The 22,555-nt window shown below is 39.8% G+C and overlaps 1 protein-coding gene across 1 annotated transcript; it reads left to right on the top strand.

Moving 5' to 3' along the window:
• The first annotated feature begins 282 nt into the window (after window positions 1-282).
• Window positions 283-22,037, top strand: Actl6a (actin like 6A). The gene is made up of 14 exons (XM_042669812.1): window positions 283-475; window positions 4,824-4,900; window positions 5,064-5,238; window positions 8,127-8,227; window positions 9,087-9,184; window positions 12,097-12,191; window positions 12,406-12,512; window positions 12,611-12,700; window positions 14,495-14,556; window positions 15,034-15,148; window positions 15,285-15,365; window positions 17,152-17,247; window positions 18,042-18,128; window positions 21,510-22,037. The coding sequence occupies exons 1-14, from the start codon at window positions 451-453 to the stop codon at window positions 21,588-21,590; spliced, it is 1,290 nt and encodes a 429-aa protein (XP_042525746.1). The 5' UTR covers window positions 283-450; the 3' UTR covers window positions 21,591-22,037.
• Window positions 22,038-22,555: the final 518 nt, after the last annotated feature.

Genomic DNA, 22,555 nt, shown 5'->3' with positions numbered 1-22,555 from the left:
ACCCTTCCTCCAGCAGGGTTGTTCGCATTCTCCTGAGTATCCCATTACTCACCTGAGGAGCAACTCTTGCGTTCCGGCCCCCTCCGCCCTACTTCCCGCCCCCACGAGAAGCTCCGCCCGCTCCAGCCCCGCAACCCAACTCCTTCCCTCCTTCCGCCGCTTTTCCCCTTCCCGCCCCCATGGCTGTTTCCGATTGGCTAATCTAGCGGGATGCAGTAGAGCAGAGTTCTGATTGGCTAGAGGGCAGACTTGCCCCTTCTGATTGGCTGATAAGAAGAACCAGCAAGTGTGGCTGTGCTCTTGGGTGTGTGGACGCCGCTTTGTTGCCTGCGGGGGTGGTGGTGAAGTTGAGGGGTTCGCGGGCTATCGTTTCTGTGTCCTGCGGCCGCAGCCCCTGCAGTCACTTCGCCCCGCACAGTCTTCAGCCTCTGGGTCGTGCCGACAGCAGCCATGAGCGGCGGCGTGTATGGGGGAGGTGAGTGCGGGCGTGAGAGCGCGCGTTTTCGGTGCCGGGGCTTGCAACCGCCTCCGCGCCCGCCCTCGCCGCGGCCCCCCGGCGCTCCCCGTACCCCGGTCCCCCGCCCTCGCCGGGGACTCCCCGGCGCCCCCCCTTATCCCGCCTTGGCCGCGGACGTCCCGGTGCCACCCCCCTCCCCCCCCCCCCCCCGTATTCCTCTCCCCGCCACACCTGGCGCCCCGCCGTAGTCCACCGGCTAGCGAGCGCCTGGAGCAGAGGGCGAGTACAGCCCCCCTCCGTCCTTCCTGTTTTCACCCCTAGAGGAGTAGAGACTTGGGGGTCTGGAGGCGGCTGCTGCGCGCCCCTGGTGGAATGACTGCGTCTAGGAGCGGAGAGGCCTGGCAGAGCTTGTTTAAACCTGGGGGCGGGGGAGGAGGTCTCAGCAACTAGCACGCGTGGATCCGTCGCGCGAGGCAGCACTGAGTGCAGGATGCGGCCTTTGGCCGTCCGCGTCCCACGTTCTGCATTCCCTGTCTCCGCTACTCCTGCCTGCTTGTTGGCTGCGGAGATCGCCAGCTACTCATGGGCAGAAAACTGCGATTTGTTTTGGAGCACAAATAATTTAAGGATGCCCCAAAGTGTACCCAAGTTCTAGGTGCTCAGTGTGTGGCTTTCCTTGGAAAGCTGCGATGTAGTAGAGAGATTCCCAACAGCTTTAAAATTGCAGAGCCCTGGGTTGTAATGTCGACACAATTTACCCAACTTTTTCCCAATCGCATAATGACCTGGGATGGTTGTGTTAAGATTGCTGCTACCAGTCCTCGACCCCACTCTCCTGCCCTTTGGCAACATTACCTGCAAATTCATTAAAATACAGAATCTTCAAGTGAGACCCTAAACATACTGTATTAGAACCTCCATTTAAAAGTTTTCAGGTGAATGGATACATGCATATGTTATTGTTACTGTTTCTAGTAGAGATGCTGTTTCTGAAGAGGATGGCATTTTACACCTCAGGGATAGTACAACGTTTTCAAAGTTCCCAGGGTTTTGTTTTTTGCCCATACTGGGTCTTGAACTCAGGGCCTCACGTTGCCTCTTAGATTTTTTTTTTTTAAGACTGAGGCCGTACCACTTGATCCACACCTTCATTTGCAGCATTTTGCTGGTCAATTGTAGGGGTCTCACTTATGGACATTCCTGCCGGTGCAGGCTTTGAATCGTGATCTTCAGATCTCAACCTCCTGAGTATCAGTTTCACTCTTGATAGTTTCTTGGTAGTTTCACTCTTGGTAGTTTTCTTTTTTGGGCTGGTCCTGGGGCTTGAACTTATGACCTTGACTCTGTCTCTTGTTTTGTTTTGGTTTTTTTCTCAATGCTAGCGCTCTAACACTTGAGCCACAGTTCCACTTCCAGCTTTTTGGTGGACTTTGTGCAGCTGGCTAGTTATTAGTTTTTGATGAAATTTCTGTATCATCTGAGTTGGTATAGCTGAATCTTACTGTCTCTGGCCTACCTGTTTATGTCCTCGGTAAGTCTTTTGTTTTGGTTTATTGGAGATAAGAGTCTCTTGGACTTTCCTGCCCAGGCTGGCTTTGAACTGCGATCCTCAGATCTCAGCCTCCTGAGTCACAAGAATTATAGGAGTGAGCCACCAGCGCCCGGCTTCCTAGTTTCTCTTTTGTGGACCTTGCTGATTGTTTTTTTTGTTTTTTGTTTTTGGGAGATTTGAATAAGGTCGGATATCTTACCAGTTTGGCTTCTACGTACGCATTCCATATGGCCTATTTTGTATGTTTGCTTTCCTCCATATTCCCATTCAGCTTTTGGTATTTTCCTGTCAATTATGTCATGTCTTCTTAAAGGGGAGACTCCTCCATATCACCCCGCCACTGACAAAACCAATCCTGGTTATAGTGGGACCTCATCTGGTAAATGTTTTGAGGCGAATAGGGTCAGAGAGATGTCCAGGCTTATTTGTTTTGGAAGAGACTTTGGAGCAGACTGTGAAGACATGAGCAGGGGCAAATGAATTTTGGAATAGGAGTGTATAAAAAACTGTTCCACAGGACTGACCCACTGTAGGATCAGACAGTAGGCAAAGAACCCATGCTGTAGTATCATCTGTAACTTTATGGCCTGAGGTTGAAAGAAGGTTAATAAAGCAAGATCTGGTGGTGAAAAGAAGTAAAATAGACACTAGAAGTCCCAAGAAACAGAAAAGCCAGGATTCGAACTAGGGCATCTAAAACATCTATTTTAAAATGGCAGGGTTTTTTTTTTTTTTTTTTTGGTTTTTTTTTTTAATAGATAAGGGACAAAGAAATACAAATTTTTAAATTCTTGTCCCTGTGCTTGTAATTTTGAGGCCTATTTACAGAGATATGAGCTGGTTAACCCTCTTATTTTGAACTCTGATGGCCTTGCACTATCATTCAGCATTGCTGGCAGTCTTACCACATGAGCCCTGCACCCAGTTCTGAGCCCTCTTCCTTCCTCCCCCCTCCCATCGTGGGGCTTGAACTCTGGGGTTGGGTGCTATCCCTCAGCTCTTCAGCTCAAGGCGAGCGCTCTACTGCTTGAGCCATAGCGCCACTACCAGTTTTCTAGTGGTTTATTGGACATAAGAGTCTCACGGACTTCTGCAGGGGCTGGCTTTGAACCGTGATCTTCAGATCTCAGCCTCCTGAGTAGCTAGGATTATAGGCGTGAGCCACCGGCACCCGGCTTCCCTTTTGTTTTAAGAGGTTGTGAATTCATCTTTATTGGTTTTGTTTTTGGTTTTCTGCAACTATAGAAATCCTTACGGTATAAAAGCAAGTCCTGTCCAGTTGGAAAGTAGACTGGTATGGGCCTTAGCTTCGAGTAACCATACTTAGGGACTTTTTTTTTGAAAAAAGTTAGCATATGACATTCCATGACCCCATGCATATTTTCATACTTTGTCCCACTTCGATGCATCTATAAAGACTTAAGTATCATATGCAACTACCTTTTTAAACTGAGTATTTTTGTACTGTATCGGTGTTGATAACATGTAAATCTGGACCTTCATTTGAACAATTCTACCGTGTGTATGAACTACAGCTGTCAGTTTCTTCATTACAATATTAAATTATTTCTGCTTTTCTCTTTGGCAGTGACAGTAATTATAACTAACATTGTGCTTATTGTGTATGGGATCTGAAACAGGTTAGTAAGCTGTTCAGCTAATACAGCTAATGAACAATCTCATTTTGATATGGGAGTTTCTCTAGATATGTGTAACTACTTACATTTAGGGCTTATTACTTAAATGAAGATGTAAGTAACACCTAGTAGCAACGATTTATAACTTTTACTAGCAAATGCATGAGTTTCTCTTTATATTTTTGACTACTTCATCATATCAAACTTAACTAATTTTGCCTACTAATAAAATTAAGATGAATAGAATTTAATGTTTTTAATTGAAAAAATTGAAACATCAGTACCTGAAAAAACATTCGTTTGTTTTTTGGATGCTTACTGTTTTGGATGAAATTTTTTTTTAATATAATTGGACATGTTTCTCTGAATTTGACTGAAAAAATGGTCAACTTTCTTCCTTAGCCTTAGTCTTTTATCTCCTAGTCATCTCTGAAATGAACAAATCTTCATTTTAATGATATTTACTTGGCCAATACAATAACAATTTAAACTCTTATTTCCCAGGATATTCTTTTTCTTGACAGTAAGGCCCTTATGTGGGCTCTCTTGGAATCTGGCTTAGCTTGGATTTATCCAGTAATAGGGTAACCATAGTTCTTGCTTTGTTTCTTGTCCTGTTATAGTTACTAAAAGAGCCCTGTTTTACATTATTCAGAAGTACCCCGATTTAGATAATCACCCTGATTGGTAGGGTAGGAAGCAGTTGGTATATTTATTAGCTTGGTTCATTCCTTTCTGTCAGCCATGGCTGATTACATCCCTCAGCTGAAGGTCATATTTCAAATAAAGTAGCCTTCCCTCCCCACAAATTACTTCTTCAGGTTCTTGTAACAATTTCTTCTCTTCATTTCTTCAGTTCCAAGGATAGTGATGAATTCCTGTTTACTGTTAGTGACAGGATACTGTTTGTCCTATTACACCTTGCCTATATAAATCTGTAAATAGTCCCCTTAATAAGTGTATTACTCAATTATAGTGTGCTATTTCTTTCCTGGGAAACATCTATGGATATATGATAACTTGTTATATTTTAAATAAATGAATCTTTAAGGTGCAGTTAACTAGGTTCAAGCTAGTAGCAAAATAGCAATTTTTATAGAATTGTCACATTCACATTTTGAGCACATTAAATGTCTTTAGTTTCTATAAAATACTTAGAAGTTGTTGATGTTTTCAGATGAAGTTGGAGCCCTTGTTTTTGACATTGGATCCTATACTGTGAGAGCTGGTTATGCTGGTGAGGACTGCCCCAAGGTATTTATAATGTTTAAATTATTGAGTATGTAAGAGCTATTAGTGAATAGTAAATTCACGCAGAAATTCTGTTTCAGAACAAATATGGCAATAGATATTGGGAGGGGGTGGACACCTTAGTAAAAGCAGGTGAAACTTTATATCATATTTTTGACTCTTACAGGTCGATTTTCCCACAGCCATTGGTATGGTAGTAGAAAGAGATGACGGAAGCACATTGATGGAAATAGATGGCGATAAAGGCAAACAAGGCGGTCCCACCTACTACATAGACACAAATGCCCTGCGTGTTCCCAGAGAGAATATGGAGGCAATTTCACCGCTGAAAAATGGAATGGGTATGTTTTTCCCTTGGATTTGCTCAAAATACAGAGAGTGAGTGGTACGTTTTAGGTATAAAGTACTTTTGTACAAGCTAGACATCAGCTTTTTTTTTTTAATTCCACAAGGTGATATTCCAGGCATTGAGAATACAAAGATGCATAAAAAATAATCCCTTTCCTTAAACTCACAGTCAGGTTAGGAGAGATAGATGTGTGTATATAAATGTCATACACTGGAGGTAAGTACAGTATAGGCATGTTCAAAAGCAATGGAATTAGGAGAAAAATTTAATTCTATCACTGAGGTGGAAGGTGGTTTTCACAGAGGAGGTAACTTTTGCTGAATCTTGATCAATGGGTAAGAATTAATTTGGTTGCCAAGGTTGGGTAGAGGTGCCAGCATGTTTGGAGGAATGGAGTTGTAAAAGAAACAGACATGAGCCGGGCGCTGGTGGCTCACACCGGTAATCCTACCTACTCAGGAGGCTGAGATCTGAGGATCGCTGTTGAAAGCCAGCCGGGGCAGGAAAGTCCATGAGACTCTTTATTTCCAATAAACCACTCAGACAACCAGAAGTGGTGCTGTGGCTCAAGTGGTAGAGCACTAGCCTTGAGCTAAATTGCTGAGGGACAGCGCCCAGGCCCAGAGTTCAAGCCCTGCGACTGACAAAAGAAAGAAATATTTTGAAATGTCATTCAGCTAAGTGTGGCTACAACCTGTATGTTAGTGTCAGCAGCAGGAAAGGTAGGTGAACAATAGTCATAAGAAGGATGGAGGGGCTGGGAAGTTGGCTCAGTGGTAGAGCGCTTGCCTTGCATGCATGAGGCCCTGGGTTCAATTCTCCAGCACCACATAAGCAAAAAGAAAAAAGCCAGAAGTGGCACTGTGGCTCAAGTGGTAGAGCGCTAGCCTTGAGCTGAAGAGCTGAGGGACGGTGCCCAGGCCCAGAGTTCAGGCCCCACAACTGGACCCCCCCCTCCCCCCAAAAAAAAGATGGCTGGAAACCATCCCCAGGAACACATTAAGCTGATTACTGAAGGGTAACCCCAAGGAATTTAAACAGAGATATGGTATGCTCATAATTGCCAGCTTAAGCATTTCTCTTAGTAGCAGTGTATAGATGAGATTGGAGGGAAATGCTACAGACAAAAAGATAAATAAGAGAGAGGTGAGAGTCCAAGTGAAAAACAAAGGGTTTAAACTATTTGCTAGATGTCCTGAAGTGACTTTCAGGATACCCAGAAAGCAAATGATACTAAGTAATCGAAAGGGTAAAAATAGGAAAGAGGAGTTGAAAAGATTTCATAGGTTTTTGGTTGAGGTGATTAAATAATAGGTACCATATACTGAAATAGGAATAGAAAGTAGAAAAGGTTATGATCTAAAAAGGCAAATTCACTTACAGGGAAATTCACTAGCAGGACTCAGCATGTAGTTGTATTCATAGTTCAGATTTATTACACTAAAGAATTATAGAGGAAATCAACCAAAGGGAGCCAGGTAGAGGATGAAGTCTAGAGGAAACCAAGTGCAAGCTTCAAAGTCTTCTCTTTGTGGAATCACATAGCAGCAAGTTGTAAATGAAGTGTGTTATTTACTATGGAAACTTTTTAGAAACTCAGTATGTGAGCCTTTTACCTGGGACTAGTTATAAAGGTACCACCTCTGCCTTACATGTACTAAAATACTTAAACATCCACAAGAAAGACAGGCATTCAGCATAATTTGTGTTGTATACAGTTAGCTATTTCTTAGCATAAAGGGGAAATTTTTATCAATGTAAGGAATTACAGTATTTATTAGACAAGTTCCCAAGCATCAGCGCTGGGTCAGGTTTGCTATGTTAACTCTTTCATACACAGCAAGTAAAAAAGTTCATTGAGTCAAAGTGTTTAGGACACTGAGTAAGCAGGTCAACAAAACATGAGAAGAAATTTTAAAAATAGAGTTCAATATATACCCAGAAAGAGTTTGGAATGTGAGACAAGGATTGTGGGGTTTTTAGTGAAAACTTGTTTTGTATTTAATAGAGAAAAAGAGATACCTGTGAAGGAGAGTGGAAGGGAACAGTTAGAGATATAGAAGAAAATTAAGGAGAAAGCTGAGAAAAGAAAATTTCTGGAAGCATGAAAGTTCACTAACTGCCATTATTCTCAGTACTGACACTGAAATTTACAGTAAGAGGCGAAGTTAAACTATTAATGAAATCCATTGACAATTCTCTCCCCCCCTTTTTTTTAATAAGGGAAAATTCAGATGGGCCTGTGGACATATATTACATAAATTACTGACAGTCCTTCTTTGAGGGTGATAGAAAAACTAGTCAATAGTCAACTAGTCAAAACTAGTCAACATAATTTAGCAAAGTCAAGATTGAAAATGTCTTTTCATCTTATTTTTCCAAAGAGAGTATAAGCTTTTTTTCAAGTATCAGCTCTTGATCATACAATTATTTTGCATTTCCTCTTGTACTCTTATACTGAGCCTCTTAAAAGAGCTTATTGAATAATAGCTACTTGTTAATTCAGGTCCTTAGATACCCCTAGTTACATTTAGGATACATCTATGGTCTGGAGAAACCAAAGAGAGATTCTATATTTATTTTTTTAATTAATTTTATTTATTTTTTTCATTTATGTGGTACTGAGGAATTGAACTCAGGGTCTCTTGCATGCTAGGCAAACATTCTACCACTAAGCCACATTCCCAGCCGAGGTCCTATAGTTAAAAAATGAAGATGACTTCTTATGTAAAATAGTGTGTTATGAAGCAGATCTGTAAAATAAGTAGGTTATGCATGCTACAATATTACTGTTATAAAAATAATCCCTCGATCCTTCAAAAAGATACTATATTCATTTCCAGCTAAGCACTGTTTTCAAGGTGTTATCTTACATTCTAGTTGAAGACTGGGATAGTTTCCAGGCAATTTTGGATCATACTTATAAAATGCATGTCAAATCAGAAGCCAGCCTGCATCCTGTTCTTATGTCTGAAGCACCGGTGAGACAAAGACTTTCTTTTCAAAGTTTCTCTAGTTGTACTTGCTTTTTACTTTAGGTTCCTACTCATTTGAAAAATAATTTTTTCTTTAAAGAAAGGAAGGATTAATTTTAAATACTATTATAACTTTTATTATTTCAATAAATATACTCAGAAAAGAACAAACCATCCCATTGGGTTCTGATGGGTGGCTATTTATTTATCTTTCCTTCAGGGGTTTAGCTCTTTGTTTGGACTGTTTCTCACTTTGTTTATGAATCATTTCTTGTGCTTCAAGGAGATAATCTCTGTTTTATATTTATATCTCTGAGAAGTCATATGATGAGATTTTTCTAGACTGACTTATACAAATGCCCAGAATGATTATAAATGACCAGTAGCTTCTCATTATTTTATGGGTACCAACTATAAGTGGGAAAATTTGGTGTTTTAAAATTCATACTTAGAGGGGCTGGGAAGGTGGCTCAGTGGTAGAGCGCTTGCCTTGCATGCCTAAGGCCCTGGGTTCGATTCCTCAACGCCACATAAGCAAAAAGAAAAAAGCCGGAAGTGGTGTTGTGGCTCAAGTGGTAGAGTGCTAGCCTTGACCTGAAGAGCTGAGGGACAGCGCCCAGGCCCAGAGTTCAGGCCCCACAACCGGACCCAAAAAAAAAAAAAAGTATCTTCCCTGTACTTTGCAAACTCTAATTTCTGTAATTCATAGCAGCTGACAGATTTATTTGTTATGATTTGTTTTCTAGACATAATTACAAAAATGAAAAATCTCTTTATTTTTAATGTTTTATACTGTTGCTAATATGGTTCTATAAATAATTTTAATGCTTAAATAGTAATTTGCATTTTTTTTTCCTTTCTCAAGTGGAATACTAGAGCAAAGAGAGAGAAATTGACAGAGCTGATGTTTGAACACTACAACATCCCTGCATTCTTCTTGTGTAAAACTGCAGTTTTGACAGCGTATCCTTACCAAGAGTAATACTGGACTTTTCTCTGAAAGTATATATGATTTTACTAAATATACCTATGACACAAAACATGAGCCAGTTCTTGTTTGCTTAAAAGTTTTTTTTTTCCTTTGCTTTTTTAGCTATTCATCTTTTGGTATTTCTTGTTGAACTCATAGTAGATGTGAAGATCTGAAAGGGATATAGGAAAGCAACACAAATCTTATTTGTTAACTGTTTTGTTTTGGTGTGTGTGTTTAAGAAGTAAATGGTGGTTAGAGAGGAGAATTTTCACCAACGATTAAATGAATTCAGGGTGCTATTTTCTCCATCCCTCTCAATATAATAGAAAGTAGAATTTGAACCCAGTCATCATTTGTTTATTGTAAACACATTAAGGGAGAGATAGAAGTATATATCCTGAACCGTAAAATATTTGTGATACAAACTGTTTTTGAAAAAAAAAAAAAAAAGAAAGGGAGAGGGTGGGCAAAAAAGAGAAGGAAGGAAAGAGGAGGAGACAGAAGGAGACGAGACAAGAGGAGAACAAAAAACAACTTGGTCAAGTCACAAGGAAATATGTGATGAATTTGGATTGTATTTTGTTTAATAATTGTAATTTAGATGAAGAATATAGTAACCTGAAAACTCCTTAGTAGAAAAAAATTTAGTTGCCATGGACATTGTTTTATTTTTTTAACTTGTTACTATAGAAAATTTCAAACATAATAGAATATAGAATATTATGATGAGCACCTGTGTATTTATTAACACAGTTAAAACTATTTTCCATACATACTTATACTGTACATAGTTACATTGAATCAGATATAACCACACTAGGATTCTGATCCTATTGATGTTTAAGTAAATCTCAGACATTAGTTTTATCATAGAAACTTTATTTTGTGTCTCTAAAAGATTTTGTTATGTGTCTCTTAAAAAAAATAAAAAGTGGGGCTGGAGTGCTTGCCTTGCATGCATGAGGCCCTGGGATTGATTCTTCAGCACCACAGAAGCAGAAAAAGCCATAAGTGGAGCTGTGGCTCAAGTGGTAGAGCACTAGTCTTGAGCTAAAGAGCTGAGGGATAGCGCCCAGGCCCAGAGTTCAGGCCCCATGACTGACTGACTGACTAAATAAATAAATACATAAATAGTGGGCTGGAGGGACTCCTCTTTTTCTGCTCTCGAGAGGAATAGTCTTGCTACTTCATTCACTGCTTTTGTTCACTTCCAAATAAACTTTCTCTTATTTAGAAAGCAAAAATGTGCACTGGGCTGGGTGATGGTGGCTCACTCCTGTAATCTAGGCTACTCAGGAGGCTGAGATCTGAGTATGGCAGTTGAAAGCCAACCTGGGCAGGAAAGTTCGTGAGACTCTTACCTCCAATAAACCACCAGAAAACCAGAAGTGGCGCTGTGACTCAAGTGGTAGAGCACTCGCCTTGAGCTGAAGAGCTGAGGGATAGCACTCAGGCTCAGAGTTCAAGCCCCACAACTGACCCCCCCCAAAAAAAATAAATAAATAAATATGGGTTGGAGGTGTAGCTCACTGGTAAAGTTCCTTTCTAGTAGGCATGAGGCCCTAGTATCAAACCACCCAAAAGAGGAGGGAGGAAAATAACTTTTGCTTCCTTTTTCTCATCTCTTCAAAGGCTCACTTACTTGCCTGGCTGGCTGCCACTTGAGCCATTTCTCTAGCCTGATGTTTCGCTGGTTATTTTTAAGATGGATGGATTCTCAAACACTTTTCTTTTTTTCCTGGATTGGTTTTCAACCATGGTCCTCTGGATTTCAACTTCCTGAATTAGCTAGATAACAGACAGAGCCCAGCTTCTTTCTAATTAAAAAAAAAAAAAAAAATTAGTGTATTTGGATCATGACCTAAACTAGGATCATATGTTGTATTTATTTAATATATTTTTTTCTTTCTTCATTTTTTTTTTTTTTGGGTCAGTCATGGGGCTTGAACTCTGTGCTTGGGTGCTGTCCCTACACTCTTCAGCTCAAGGCTAGTGCTCTACCACTTGAGCCACAGCTCCACTTCCTATTTAATATATTTCTTAGGTGTCTTAACTATAGATTCTTTTTTTTGTTTGTTTTTTGCTTGCCTGTCCTGGGGCTTGAACTCGGCCTAGGCACTGTCCCTGAGCTTCTTTTGCTTCAGGCTAACACTCTACCTCTTAAGCCACAGTGCCACTTCTGGCTTTTTCTGTTTATGTGGTACTGAGACTAGGCAAGTACTCTACCACTAAGCCACAATCCCAGCCAGCCTGTCCCTGAGTTTCTTACTCAAGAACTCTACTTTACTCTAGAATTCTACTAATGTGAGCCATAGCTCTACTTTTGGTATTTTTGGTAGTTAATTGGAGATGAGAGTTTCATGGGCTTTCCTGCCTGGGCTGGTTTTGAACCACAATCTTCAGATCCTAGCCTATAATAGGCCTTCTACAGCCCTGAGCTGTGGAAAAGGGAATCTGCCTATACTTACTAGCTATTAAATTCATCTGGAATAGTTAGCCTGTGCCATCAAATTGAAGGTGGGAATCATTGCTTTGCTTATTAGCAGCCTAACCACTCAGGTGGTGGTTCTGACTTTTGCGAGTATGGTTGTAATTGCTAGCTCAAATGTCTCAGCTCTGCACTGTTACTGACAAACTTCACATCTCAATTTGTTGTAAACTCTTTGGTGAATTCTGGAGATATTTTTGTGATTAATGTTTACCAGGTCAATTAAAGGGTTCTTTGAGTTCCTCATATCATCATTCTGCCTAGGAAGTTCTGCCTATGTAATTTGCTTTTAAGCCTAGACACTAATTTTTACCCACATTTAAAAATGACTTCTGAAACATTATAAGAGCCTGCCCTTAAGATAGATCTTTTTAGGAACCTCACTCCTTTCTTTTCCTTAATGCTTTGAATTAGATTTGCTAATGGTCGTTCTACTGGGCTGATTTTGGACAGTGGAGCCACACATACCACTGCAATTCCTGTCCATGATGGTTATGTCCTTCAGCAAGGTAACTATGCAACCAGGGTTGATTGAGATGATTCCATAGATGTTTTTTAAAGAAGGGTGCTTTTTAATTTATATATTTAAAAGTGGTGAATGTTTTTTTGTGTGCTTTGAAGGATAATTTGATTAATTCTTGAAGGAACTATTTATTGTATATAATTTGTCCCAAAAAATTTAGACAGTCTGTACTTATATCTTATTTAATCTGATTCTCACAGGCATTGTGAAATCACCCCTTGCTGGAGATTTTATTACTATGCAATGCAGAGAACTCTTTCAAGAAATGAATATAGAATTGATTCCTCCATATATGATTGCATCAAAAGTAAGTAATGTTTGAATTTTATTTGTAAAATTTATTCCAAACTCCCCATGTCTGTGTCAGGAACTCTTAACTTAGCACATGCTCTTGGTACTCTTCAGGAAGCTGTTCGTGAAGGATCTCCAGCAAATTGGAAAAGAAAAGAGAAGCTGCCACAGGTTACCAGGTCTTGGCACAATTACATGTGCAATGTGAGTAGGAATAGAATATGAGCACATATTTTCAAACTCTAAAATGATATTTTACAAACAAAATTAGTAGATTTGGGTGGGACAGAGAAGGGTACTTTTCACATTTGTGTATTTATAAACTTCTACATACTCATTAGATTAGTATGGTAAGACATAACAGGAATTTTGGGTTTAGGGTAGAAACAAGCATTATTCTGTACTCTTTTTTGTTAATGCCTAAAAAAACTAGCTTTTGTATAGCTCTGCTATTATGTCTTGGTTACTTTATTTTTCCCAGCATTAGCCATTTGCATTGTATGTGATTGCTCAAAGAGCAATTGATTTTTAGTAAAAATCCATTTCTTGCTGGGCCCTGGTGGCTCATGCCTGTAATCCTAGCTACTCAGGAGGCTGAGATCTGAGGATCACGGTTCAAAGCCAGCCCAGGCAGGAAAGTCTACGAAACTCTTACCTATAATAAACCACCAGAAAACTCAAAGTGTCGCTGTGGCTCAAGTGGTAGAGCACTTGCTTTGAGCTGAAGAGCTGAGGGACAGTGCCCAGGCCCAGATTTTAAGCCCCACGACCAACAAAGAAAAGAAAAAAAACAATTTCTTAATATATACCAGGTGATACACATTAGCTTTCTTTTTTCATTGGAAAAAGATTAGTAGAATAAGCTGTCATTCCATAGATATCTAACAGTACAGGAATATGAGCCATAGTTTACTATAAGATAGTTTATATTCTACCATTTTTTGCACTTTGAGGTTTCTGTGCATAAGGGAGAATGTGTGTGTGTTAGAATGTGGAAAAATTGTAAGGATGATTAATAGTTTTGCCTGCATATTAGACAATTTTTTTTCACATCAATCTAGAGGTCAAATATATTCCATAGGAAAATTTTAATTTTCATACTGTGTACAGTCATTACAAGTTAGATGTAATGTATTCACATATATTATATTCTTGTAATGGAATCTTGTTTCTAAATGTAAGGGTTTTTTTGTTTTGTTTTGTTTTTGGTCCGGTCGTGGGGCCTGAACTCTGGGCCTGGACACTGTCCCTCAGCTCTTCAGCTCAAGGCTAGTGCTCTACCACTTGAGCCATAGCACCATTTCCGACTTTTTTCTTTTTGCTGATGTGGTGCTGAGGAATCGAACCCAGGGCCTCATGCATGCAAGGCAAGCGCTCTGCTCTACCACTGAGCCACCTTCCCAACCCCATAAATGTAAGTTTATATTTAAAGGAAAATGATTTCTGAAGCCAGCTTAATTACTCAGGACTGTGTGTGGTACATGGTTCCTAGTTGTTTTAATCTCTTTGTCAGGGCTGGGAAGGTGGCTCAGTGGTAGAGCGCTTGTCTTGAATGCATGAGGCCCTGGGTTCGATTCCTCAGAACCATATAAGCAAAAAAGAAAAAAACCGGAAGTAGTGCTGTGGCTCAAGTGGTAGAGCACTAGCTGAGGGACAGCGCCCAGGCCCAGAGTTCAGGCCCCACGACCGGACCCCCAAAAAAAAAATCTCTTTGTCATTGTTTGATAGATGTTATCTTTGAATTGTATGTGGTTTATATAATTATAATTTATGTAAATTGTCATTTATATAAACATGTAATTGAGCTTGTCATGTAAATATTTATAATTGAATTTCTTGATTCTCAGACTACCTGCTGGGTAGATTTATAATCTTGAAATGACTTGTCCACCCAAAAATGTGATTGGTTTTTACTCAAAATAATACTTAAATATGTTATGACAGTGGACATTATACACATCTCAACTTGTTTCTTAAACCTTTTTTTTTTTAATCCAGTGTGTCATACAGGATTTCCAGGCTTCAGTACTTCAAGTGTCAGATTCAACTTACGATGAACAGTATGTTTTTTTTTATTTAAACTGTATTCCATAAGCAAGGGTCTTCATGTTTCAAAAAAATTATAGTGTGTTTAGCTTAAAGGTACAAAGTTGGGCTAAGATACACTAAACAATATTGTTACTTTTAGTGTTGGTGGCTCATGCCTATAATCCTAGCTACTCAGAATGACTGTTTAAAGCTAGCCTGGGCAAAAAGTAATACTTTTAAAAGTAATACTTTTATCTCCAATTAACCACCTAAATCCCAGAAGTGAAGCTGTGGCTTAGGTGGTAGAGTGCTGGCCTTGAGTACAAAAAAAAAGTCACTATTAGTTGGTTACAAATTGATAGTTCCTTATTACCTTGAAGAGGATTGTTTTGGTTATATGTGTGTAACTCTGTATAATGTTTTATTCTATGTGTGTAACAACACTGTGTAACTCTGTTAACATTGGGGACCACTGGATAATACTGTGTAATTCTGTTTAATGTTTTCAGAGTAGCAGCACAAATGCCAACTGTTCATTATGAATTCCCCAATGGTTACAACTGTGATTTTGGTGCAGAACGACTAAAAATTCCTGAAGGATTATTTGACCCTTCCAATGTAAAGGTCTGAAAGCTTATTTTATAACTATTTGAGCTTTTCCCATATCTGTAATGAGTTTGAATGATTATAAAGCTTACATTTTGGGAGGTATGCTCTACTAGTTGAAGTTCTTTAATGTGGATGCTTCCTTTTGTTTTAGGGGTTATCGGGAAATACAATGTTGGGAGTCAGTCATGTTGTCACCACAAGTGTTGGAATGTGTGATATTGACATCAGACCAGTAAGTGTCAGTCTTCTGTTAAGATGTCTCTGTTAAGTCAAGTGAAATGCTCCCATATTATGTTAGGCTGCCATCTTGTGCAACTGACTTATGCATAAAACAGTGACATACTTGAAAAGGAACAACACAAAAATATAGAGCTGTCATATTCATTGTGGTAACTACTGGTCACGTGTAGCTATTTAAATTAAGCAGATAAATATTAAGAAGTGCAGTTCTTAGTTGTACTAGCCTTATAAATGTGCCTGTGGTTACTATATTGAACAATGCAGATATTTAGAAATTTCTTGCAGAAAATCTTTGGAGAGTGCTGATTTATACTATAAATTTCTTAAATTATGGCAAATCAAAATATATATTATTGGTAATTCTTTATTTTTTATTTATTTTTATTGGTTTTATTTATTTATTTATTTTGGGTGCGGTTGTGGGTCCTGAACTCTGGGCCTGGGGCGCTGTCCCTCAGCTCTTCAGCTCAAGGCTAGCGCTCTACCACTTGAGCCACAGCGCCACTTCTGGCTTTTTTTCTTTTTGCTTATGTGGTGCTGAGGAATCGAACCCAGGGCCTCAGACATGCAAGGCTAGCACTTTACCACTGAGCCACCTTCCCAGCCCCTATTATTGGTAATTCTTCACAGTACAGCTTTACTTTTTAGGAATTAAAAGTATGTAAGTTGGCCAGGCATTGGTGCCTCATGCCTGTAATCCTAACTACTCAGGAGGCTGTGATCTGAGGATCAAGGTTCAAAGCCAGAAGTGGAGCTGTGGCTCAAGCAGTATAGTGCTATCCCTGAACAAAAGAGCCCAGGGACAATGCCCAAGCCCCAAGTTCAAGCCTCAGAGCCAGCACACACATACACACATATACACAGACAGACAGACAGACACACACACACACACACACACGAACACATGCACATAAACAAAAATGTATAACTTAAATAATGTAACTTAAGAATACAAATAGGAGTGTGGTTATTTAAGAGGCCTATCAGTGTATATTTGAAAAAACCTACCATGTGGGTCTGACACATTTGCATAAAGGAAAATGGCAGCCATTTGAACAGGAACATCTTCAGAGTGTACCCTTGCCTAGCATAACCATAAAATAATCTCACTAATTTAAAACATAATAAAGACCATAACTTGTAGGACAAAGTACAATTCTAATATTTTCAGCTGCCTACCAAAAAACTTAGGATATATAGGATACTTAATGTTAATTATATTAGTAGTCTTAAAACTACTTGTACATGAGGAGTTTTTTTTTTTTCTTTCGTTGTGGGGTCTGAACTCTGGGCCTGTGTACTGTCCCTCAGCTCTTCAGCTCAAGGCTAGCGCTCTACCACTTGAGCCACAGCACCACTTCTGGCTTTTTCTGCTTATGTGGCTGAGGAATCAAACCCAGAGCCTCATGCATGCAAGGCAAACACTCTACCACTGAACTACCTCCCTAGATGAGGAGTTTTCAATAAAATCTTTATTGGATCCCATCCTCAGGTGTTGGTGGTGTTAAAGCTCCCTGAATGAGTTCAATATGCTGCTAGGATTGGGAACAACTGGTTCAATATACTAGTTCTATATAGAAATTAAAATTTTTCAGAAAAAGAAGGGAAAATTGTCCTGGAGGATGTATGTTTGTGTTGACACAGGCTCTTGCTATGTATCCCAGACTAACCTGAAGAACATAGTTGTAGTTAAAGCGGAAAATTAGTGCAAAGTTTTAACATCAAAAAAATCCTAAAACTGTCACATACATTTGGAACTAACCTGTATTTCTTCCTAGGGTCTCTATGGCAGTGTGATAGTAGCAGGAGGAAACACATTGATACAGAGTTTTACTGATAGGTTGAACAGAGAGCTTTCTCAGAAAACTCCCCCAGTAAGTGTTTTGTGTTCTGTAGTGCTATCATTTAATCATGTGTATCCTAAATGATGGTGTGGTTTTATACAAAAAAATCACAGTAGATAATCCTGTAATACTAGGTATGGTATTAAATCTAATATCCCTTATTAATCAAAATTTCCTAGGTAGTATCTACTGATTCCTCTTCTGTCAGTCTTATTTTGCTCACTTAATACTTATAGTCTGTAGGGTTCTAAGAAGACAAATTACTCTTTGCCCAACAAGGTCTTACTGTACTAGGAAAATTCTTCAATATGCCGTGAACCAGATGTTCTTAAAAACATTGAGAAGCAAATAGGAATAGCTTCATGAAGCTATTTGAAGTTCAAGTGGTTGCTAACTTATGAAATGGCTTTTAGGTGCTGAAGCACAAGGCCTAGGTGATCACAGTATGGAAGGCCAGTTAGAATAATGGTACTTCATGGTCAAAGAAATGAAATAATGTATAAAGTACTTAGTACAGTATATTATTTATGGTGGTTAAGTATATCTTCTGGAGAATTTAAGTTGTAAATCTTGTCTTCTTAAGCAGTTTTTTTTTATATTTACATGTTTATTAAAAGCCGTAATCAGGGTATCTTTAAAAACTTTTCCATGAAATAGTCTAGCCATGATAGGCTAATATAAGTCTTTTAGTCTTAGTATTACCTTGTTTAAAAAAAAAAATCAATGGTTAAATCACAGAAAAACATAAAAAAATAAGTTTATCAAAATTTAATTTCCTAAGTTGATTTCTTGTATTTAATTTTACTGCTTCCTCCTTATTTCAGAGTATGCGGTTGAAATTGATTGCAAATAACACAACAGTGGAACGAAGGTTTAGTTCATGGATTGGTGGCTCCATTCTAGCTTCTTTGGTTAGTAGAGAAGCTATTTTACAAAAATACTTTTAAGGGCTAGGAAGGTGGCCTCAGTGGTAGAGTGCTTGCCTCGCATGCATGAGGCTCTGGGTTCAATTCCTCAGCACCACATAAACAGAAAAGGCCAGAAGTGGTGTTGTGGATCAAGTGGTAGAGCCCTATCCTTGAGCTGAAGAGCTGAGGGACAGTGATCAGGCCCCACAACTGACAAAAAAAATACTCTTAATTAAATTCATGTAAATATACCATTGGAAATACTGTATTAGTAAAAATAATTACAAAGCCAGGCATCATTGGCTCACACCTATAATCGTAGCTACTCAGGAGGCTGAGATCTGAGGATTGTGGTCAAAGCCAGCCCAGGCAGGAAAGTCCATGAGACTCTTACCTCCAATAAACCACTAGAAAACTGGAAGTGGTGCTATGGCTCAAATGGTAGAGAGCTTGCCTTGAGCTGAAATACTGAGGGACATCATCCAGGCCCAGAGTTCAAACCCCATGAGTAACAGAAAAGAAAATTACAGTACTGCATTTATCTTTGCATTTTCTAACTATCAAGTGACTGGAGGACCTAAAAACACCAGTTTTACCTGGGTGCTGTTTGGCTCATGTCTATAATACTAGCTATTCAGAATTAGGCTGAGATCTGAGAGTCGAGATTCGAGGTCAACCCAGGCAGGAAAGTCCATGAGATTCTTTATCTCCAATTAACTATCAAAAAGCTGGAAGTTGAGCAGTGGCTCAAGTAATAGCCAGCTTTAATCGATAAAGCTCAGGGACAGTAGCTAGGCCCTGAGTTGAAGTCCCTGGACTGGCACCAAAATAAAAAGTTCCAGTTTTATATAACAAAATGTCTTAAATAGTGGTCATTTGTTTTTGCTTTTTTATCAGTTGTGGGGCTTGAACTCTAGGCGTGGGTGCTGTCCTTCAGCTCTTCAGCTCAAGGCAAGTACTCTACCACTTGAGCCACAGTACCACTTCCAGTTTTCTGGTGGTTTATTGGAGATGTGTCTCATGGACTTTCCTGCCTGAACTGGCTTTGAACCATCATCCTCAAGATCTCAGCTTCCTGAGTAGCTAGGATTACAGGTGTGAGCCATCAGCACCTGGCTATCACGTTTTTTTGATTTGCCCTCTCAGCTGTAGAAATACTAACATGCCTCTTAGAAGGCTGCTGTCGGGCTTTGTCGGCAGTACATTTAAAATTAAGCCATCCCTTCTTGAAGTCTCCAGTTGTTGCCTGGATTGTTAATGAGGTAAATACAGTATTTTCTGGATCCTGGATGTGGAACATCATTGCCCCTTGAATCTCCAGAGATGAAATATATTTCACAAGCCGGGCACCGGTGGCTCATGCCTGTAATCCTACTCAGGAGGCTGAGATCTGAGGATCACAATTCAAAGCCAGCCCGGGGAAGAAAGTCCCTGAAACTCTTACCTCCAATAAACTGCCAGAAAAAAAAAACAGGAAGTGGTGCTGTAGCTTAAGTGATAGAGCACTAGCCTTGAGCTGAAGAGCTGAAGGACAGCGCTCAGGCCCAGAGTTCAAGCCCCATGACCGACAGAAAAAAAAAAGACATATATTTCACTCGGGCTCTCCAGCAATTTCTGTTCTTGTTGTAGGTTGGCACCTAAGCCCTCTCTTTGCCTGCCATTTCTAAATCATTTTTTTTGGGGGGGGGAGGGGAGGTCTGGTCATGGGGCCTGAACTGTGGGCCTGGGTGCTGTCCCTCAGCTCTTCAGCTCAAGGCTAGCGCTCTACCACTTGAGCCACAGTGCCACTTCCGGCTTTTTTCTTTTTGCTTATGTGGTGCTGAGGAATTGAACCCAGGGCCTCAGGCATGCAAGGCAAGCGCTCTACTACTGAGCCACCTTCCCAGCCCCTTCTAAATCTTACACAATGTAACAGGGGTGAAAAAATTTAACACTTTTTAAAAAAATATATAGAATATTGCAGTCTTTATCATACAGTTAGCAGGCAGCCAGTTGTTACAAAGGCCTGCAGCACCCAAATACACATAACACAGCTAGGAAACAGGCTAAAGAGGAAAGAAATAACAAGAACAATACCAACAAGCCAGTTCAGCTCCAATGGAGAGCTGAATTGGGACTCCATAATGCCTGGAGACGAGCCAGGACACAGGACACAGGACCTGATCACAGAGACACATGTGGCATCCCCCCACTCCTTTTTTTTTTTTTTTTGTCGGTTGTGGAGCTTGAACTCTGGGCCTGAGTGCTGTCCCTCAGCTCTTCAGCTGAAGACTAGCACTCTACTACTTGAGCTACAGCGCCAGTTCCGGTTTTCTGGTGGTTTATTGGAGATAAGAGTTTCAGGGACTTTCCTGCCCGGGCTGGTTTTGAACTGCGATCCTCAGATCTCAGCCTCCTGAGTAGCTAGGATTACAAGTGTGAGCCACCGGCGCCCGGCTAACACTTTTTTTTTATTATTATTGTAAAAATACTGTACAGAGGGGTTACAATTACATGGGCAAGATAATGAGTACATTTCTTATTAAGCATTGTAGCCTCTCCTTTGTTTCCCCTTCCCATCCCTTCCCATCCTCCCCCCTCCCACCCAATCCTCCCACGCCCCCCCCCCCCCCACCAAAGTTGTAAAGTTCATTTTCGACATAATGACTTGTACATCTCATTGTTGCAATGGCTAACACTTTTAAACCTTAAAGGTCAAGCTAAATATTATCTTCCTTCTGATGGTTCTAGAATAGAGCTAAAATAAGAGTAATGGGGACGGAGTAATTTGGACGGAGGAGGTTAAGAGTTATTAAGGGAACATAGGTCCCATGGTTTCCCTTATTTGCAATATCTAGTATAGGTATGAGTCAAGCGGAAAAAGTCAGAGAATGTGATGTTAGGAAAACAAACCCTCAAATATGTATTTTAATGTTTTTGTTTCTTTCATGCATGTGTTTCTAACGCATTTATAAGATTATTTCTTGGTTGCTTTGTATGTCCCTCCCCCACAGTGTAACCCCTGCTTTCACTATATTTGATGTCAGTATAACATGTGGAGGAGATGGGGACAAACAAGTCGTTTAAGGATTCAGGTGGACCTGTTGCAACAATGAGAAGTACAAAATGTCATGTCAAAACCAGCTTTACAATGTCGGGGGGGGGGGGGGGTATGATTGGGTGGGGGGGAGGGGGGAGGGTGGGAAGGGAGGTGAAGGGTAAACAAAGGAGGAGGCTGCAATGCTTGGTAAGAAATGTATGCATTATCCTGACCATGTAATTGTAACCCCTCTGTACAGTATGTTCTCAAATAAAATAAAATAAAATTTAAAAAAAAAAAGTTATTAAGGGTTTGAGTTAGCAAAATCAAGTATAATTATATAGTATTTCTTTTCATTTTTATAGGGCACCTTTCAACAGATGTGGATTTCAAAGCAAGAATATGAAGAAGGAGGAAAGCAGTGTGTAGAAAGGAAATGTCCTTAAGAAAGCATTCCCAAACTTCTACCTTCCTATCTTGTGTTTCATAGCTTTAGAACACTCAGGAAAGAATGACCATCTTTTGTAGAATGTTTATACATTTTTGCATTTAAATTTCCACTTAAAATTTTTAAGGCTTTAACTGGCTCTATAAATTAAAGTAAGTTTGTGCTTTCCTTGAAATGCACTTATTACAAGCATTTTATAATTTTATATAAATGTCTATTTTTCTCTAAATATTTTGCTTTTAGTAAATACTCTCCAACTCCGATTAGTATATTAATTACCAGTTGATTGGTAGAATTACTTTTTATTGACTAGTAAAAGTTACTGCCTATGCTTTTTCTTTTAGGCTTACTAAATTAAATAAAAAATACTAGCCATTTCTGAAATGTGTTTTGGACATTCTTTCTCCTTCTAAGTCCTTGTATTTACCACTATTTTGAGTGATTTGGTGGTTAGGCACCAGTGGCTCACATCTGTAATCCTAGCTATTCAGAAGACCGAGATCTGAGGATTGCAGTTGAAAGCCAGCCGGGGCAGGAAAGTCCCGAGACTCTTATCTCCAACTAATCAACAGAAAACTGGAAGTGGCGCTGTGACTCAAGAGGTAGAGCCCTTGCCTTGAGGTGAAGAGCTGAGGGATAGTGCCCAGGCCCAGAGTTCAAGTCCCACCACTGACATGAAAAAAAAAATTTTTTTTTGGTGGAAGAGAGCCAGGTTTTGGTAGCTTATGCCTACTCAAGAGGTTGATACCTGAGGATCACAGTTCAAAGACAGCTTGGGCAGAAAAGTCCATAAAACTCTTAACCTCCAGTTGACCAGCTGAAAGCCACAGTGGAGATATAGCTCAAGTGATAGAGTGCCAGCCTTGAGTAAAAAAGCCAAGTAACAGGATGAAGTTCTTGAATTCAAGCCTCAGTACCAGCCCCAAAAATAAACAGTAGAAGCGAGACAACTTCCCAGACTTA

The sequence above is a fragment of the Dipodomys spectabilis genome, unplaced genomic scaffold, assembly GCF_019054845.1.
Source record: "Dipodomys spectabilis isolate Male_0828 unplaced genomic scaffold, ASM1905484v1 ptg000506l, whole genome shotgun sequence".
NCBI classification, from domain to species: domain Eukaryota; kingdom Metazoa; phylum Chordata; class Mammalia; order Rodentia; family Heteromyidae; genus Dipodomys; species Dipodomys spectabilis.
Note: the sequence above shows the minus strand (reverse complement) of the source record. Positions and strands in the feature narration are given on the sequence as shown.

Coding starts and splice junctions, on each gene's coding strand:
- Actl6a (XM_042669812.1), top strand. CDS start 451: ATGAGCGGCGGCGTGTATGGGGGAG. Junction 14,557..15,033: donor GATTCAACTTACGATGAACA/GTATGTTTTTTT, acceptor TAATGTTTTCAG/AGTAGCAGCACAAATGCCAA. Junction 17,248..18,041: donor TTTCTCAGAAAACTCCCCCA/GTAAGTGTTTTG, acceptor TCCTTATTTCAG/AGTATGCGGTTGAAATTGAT.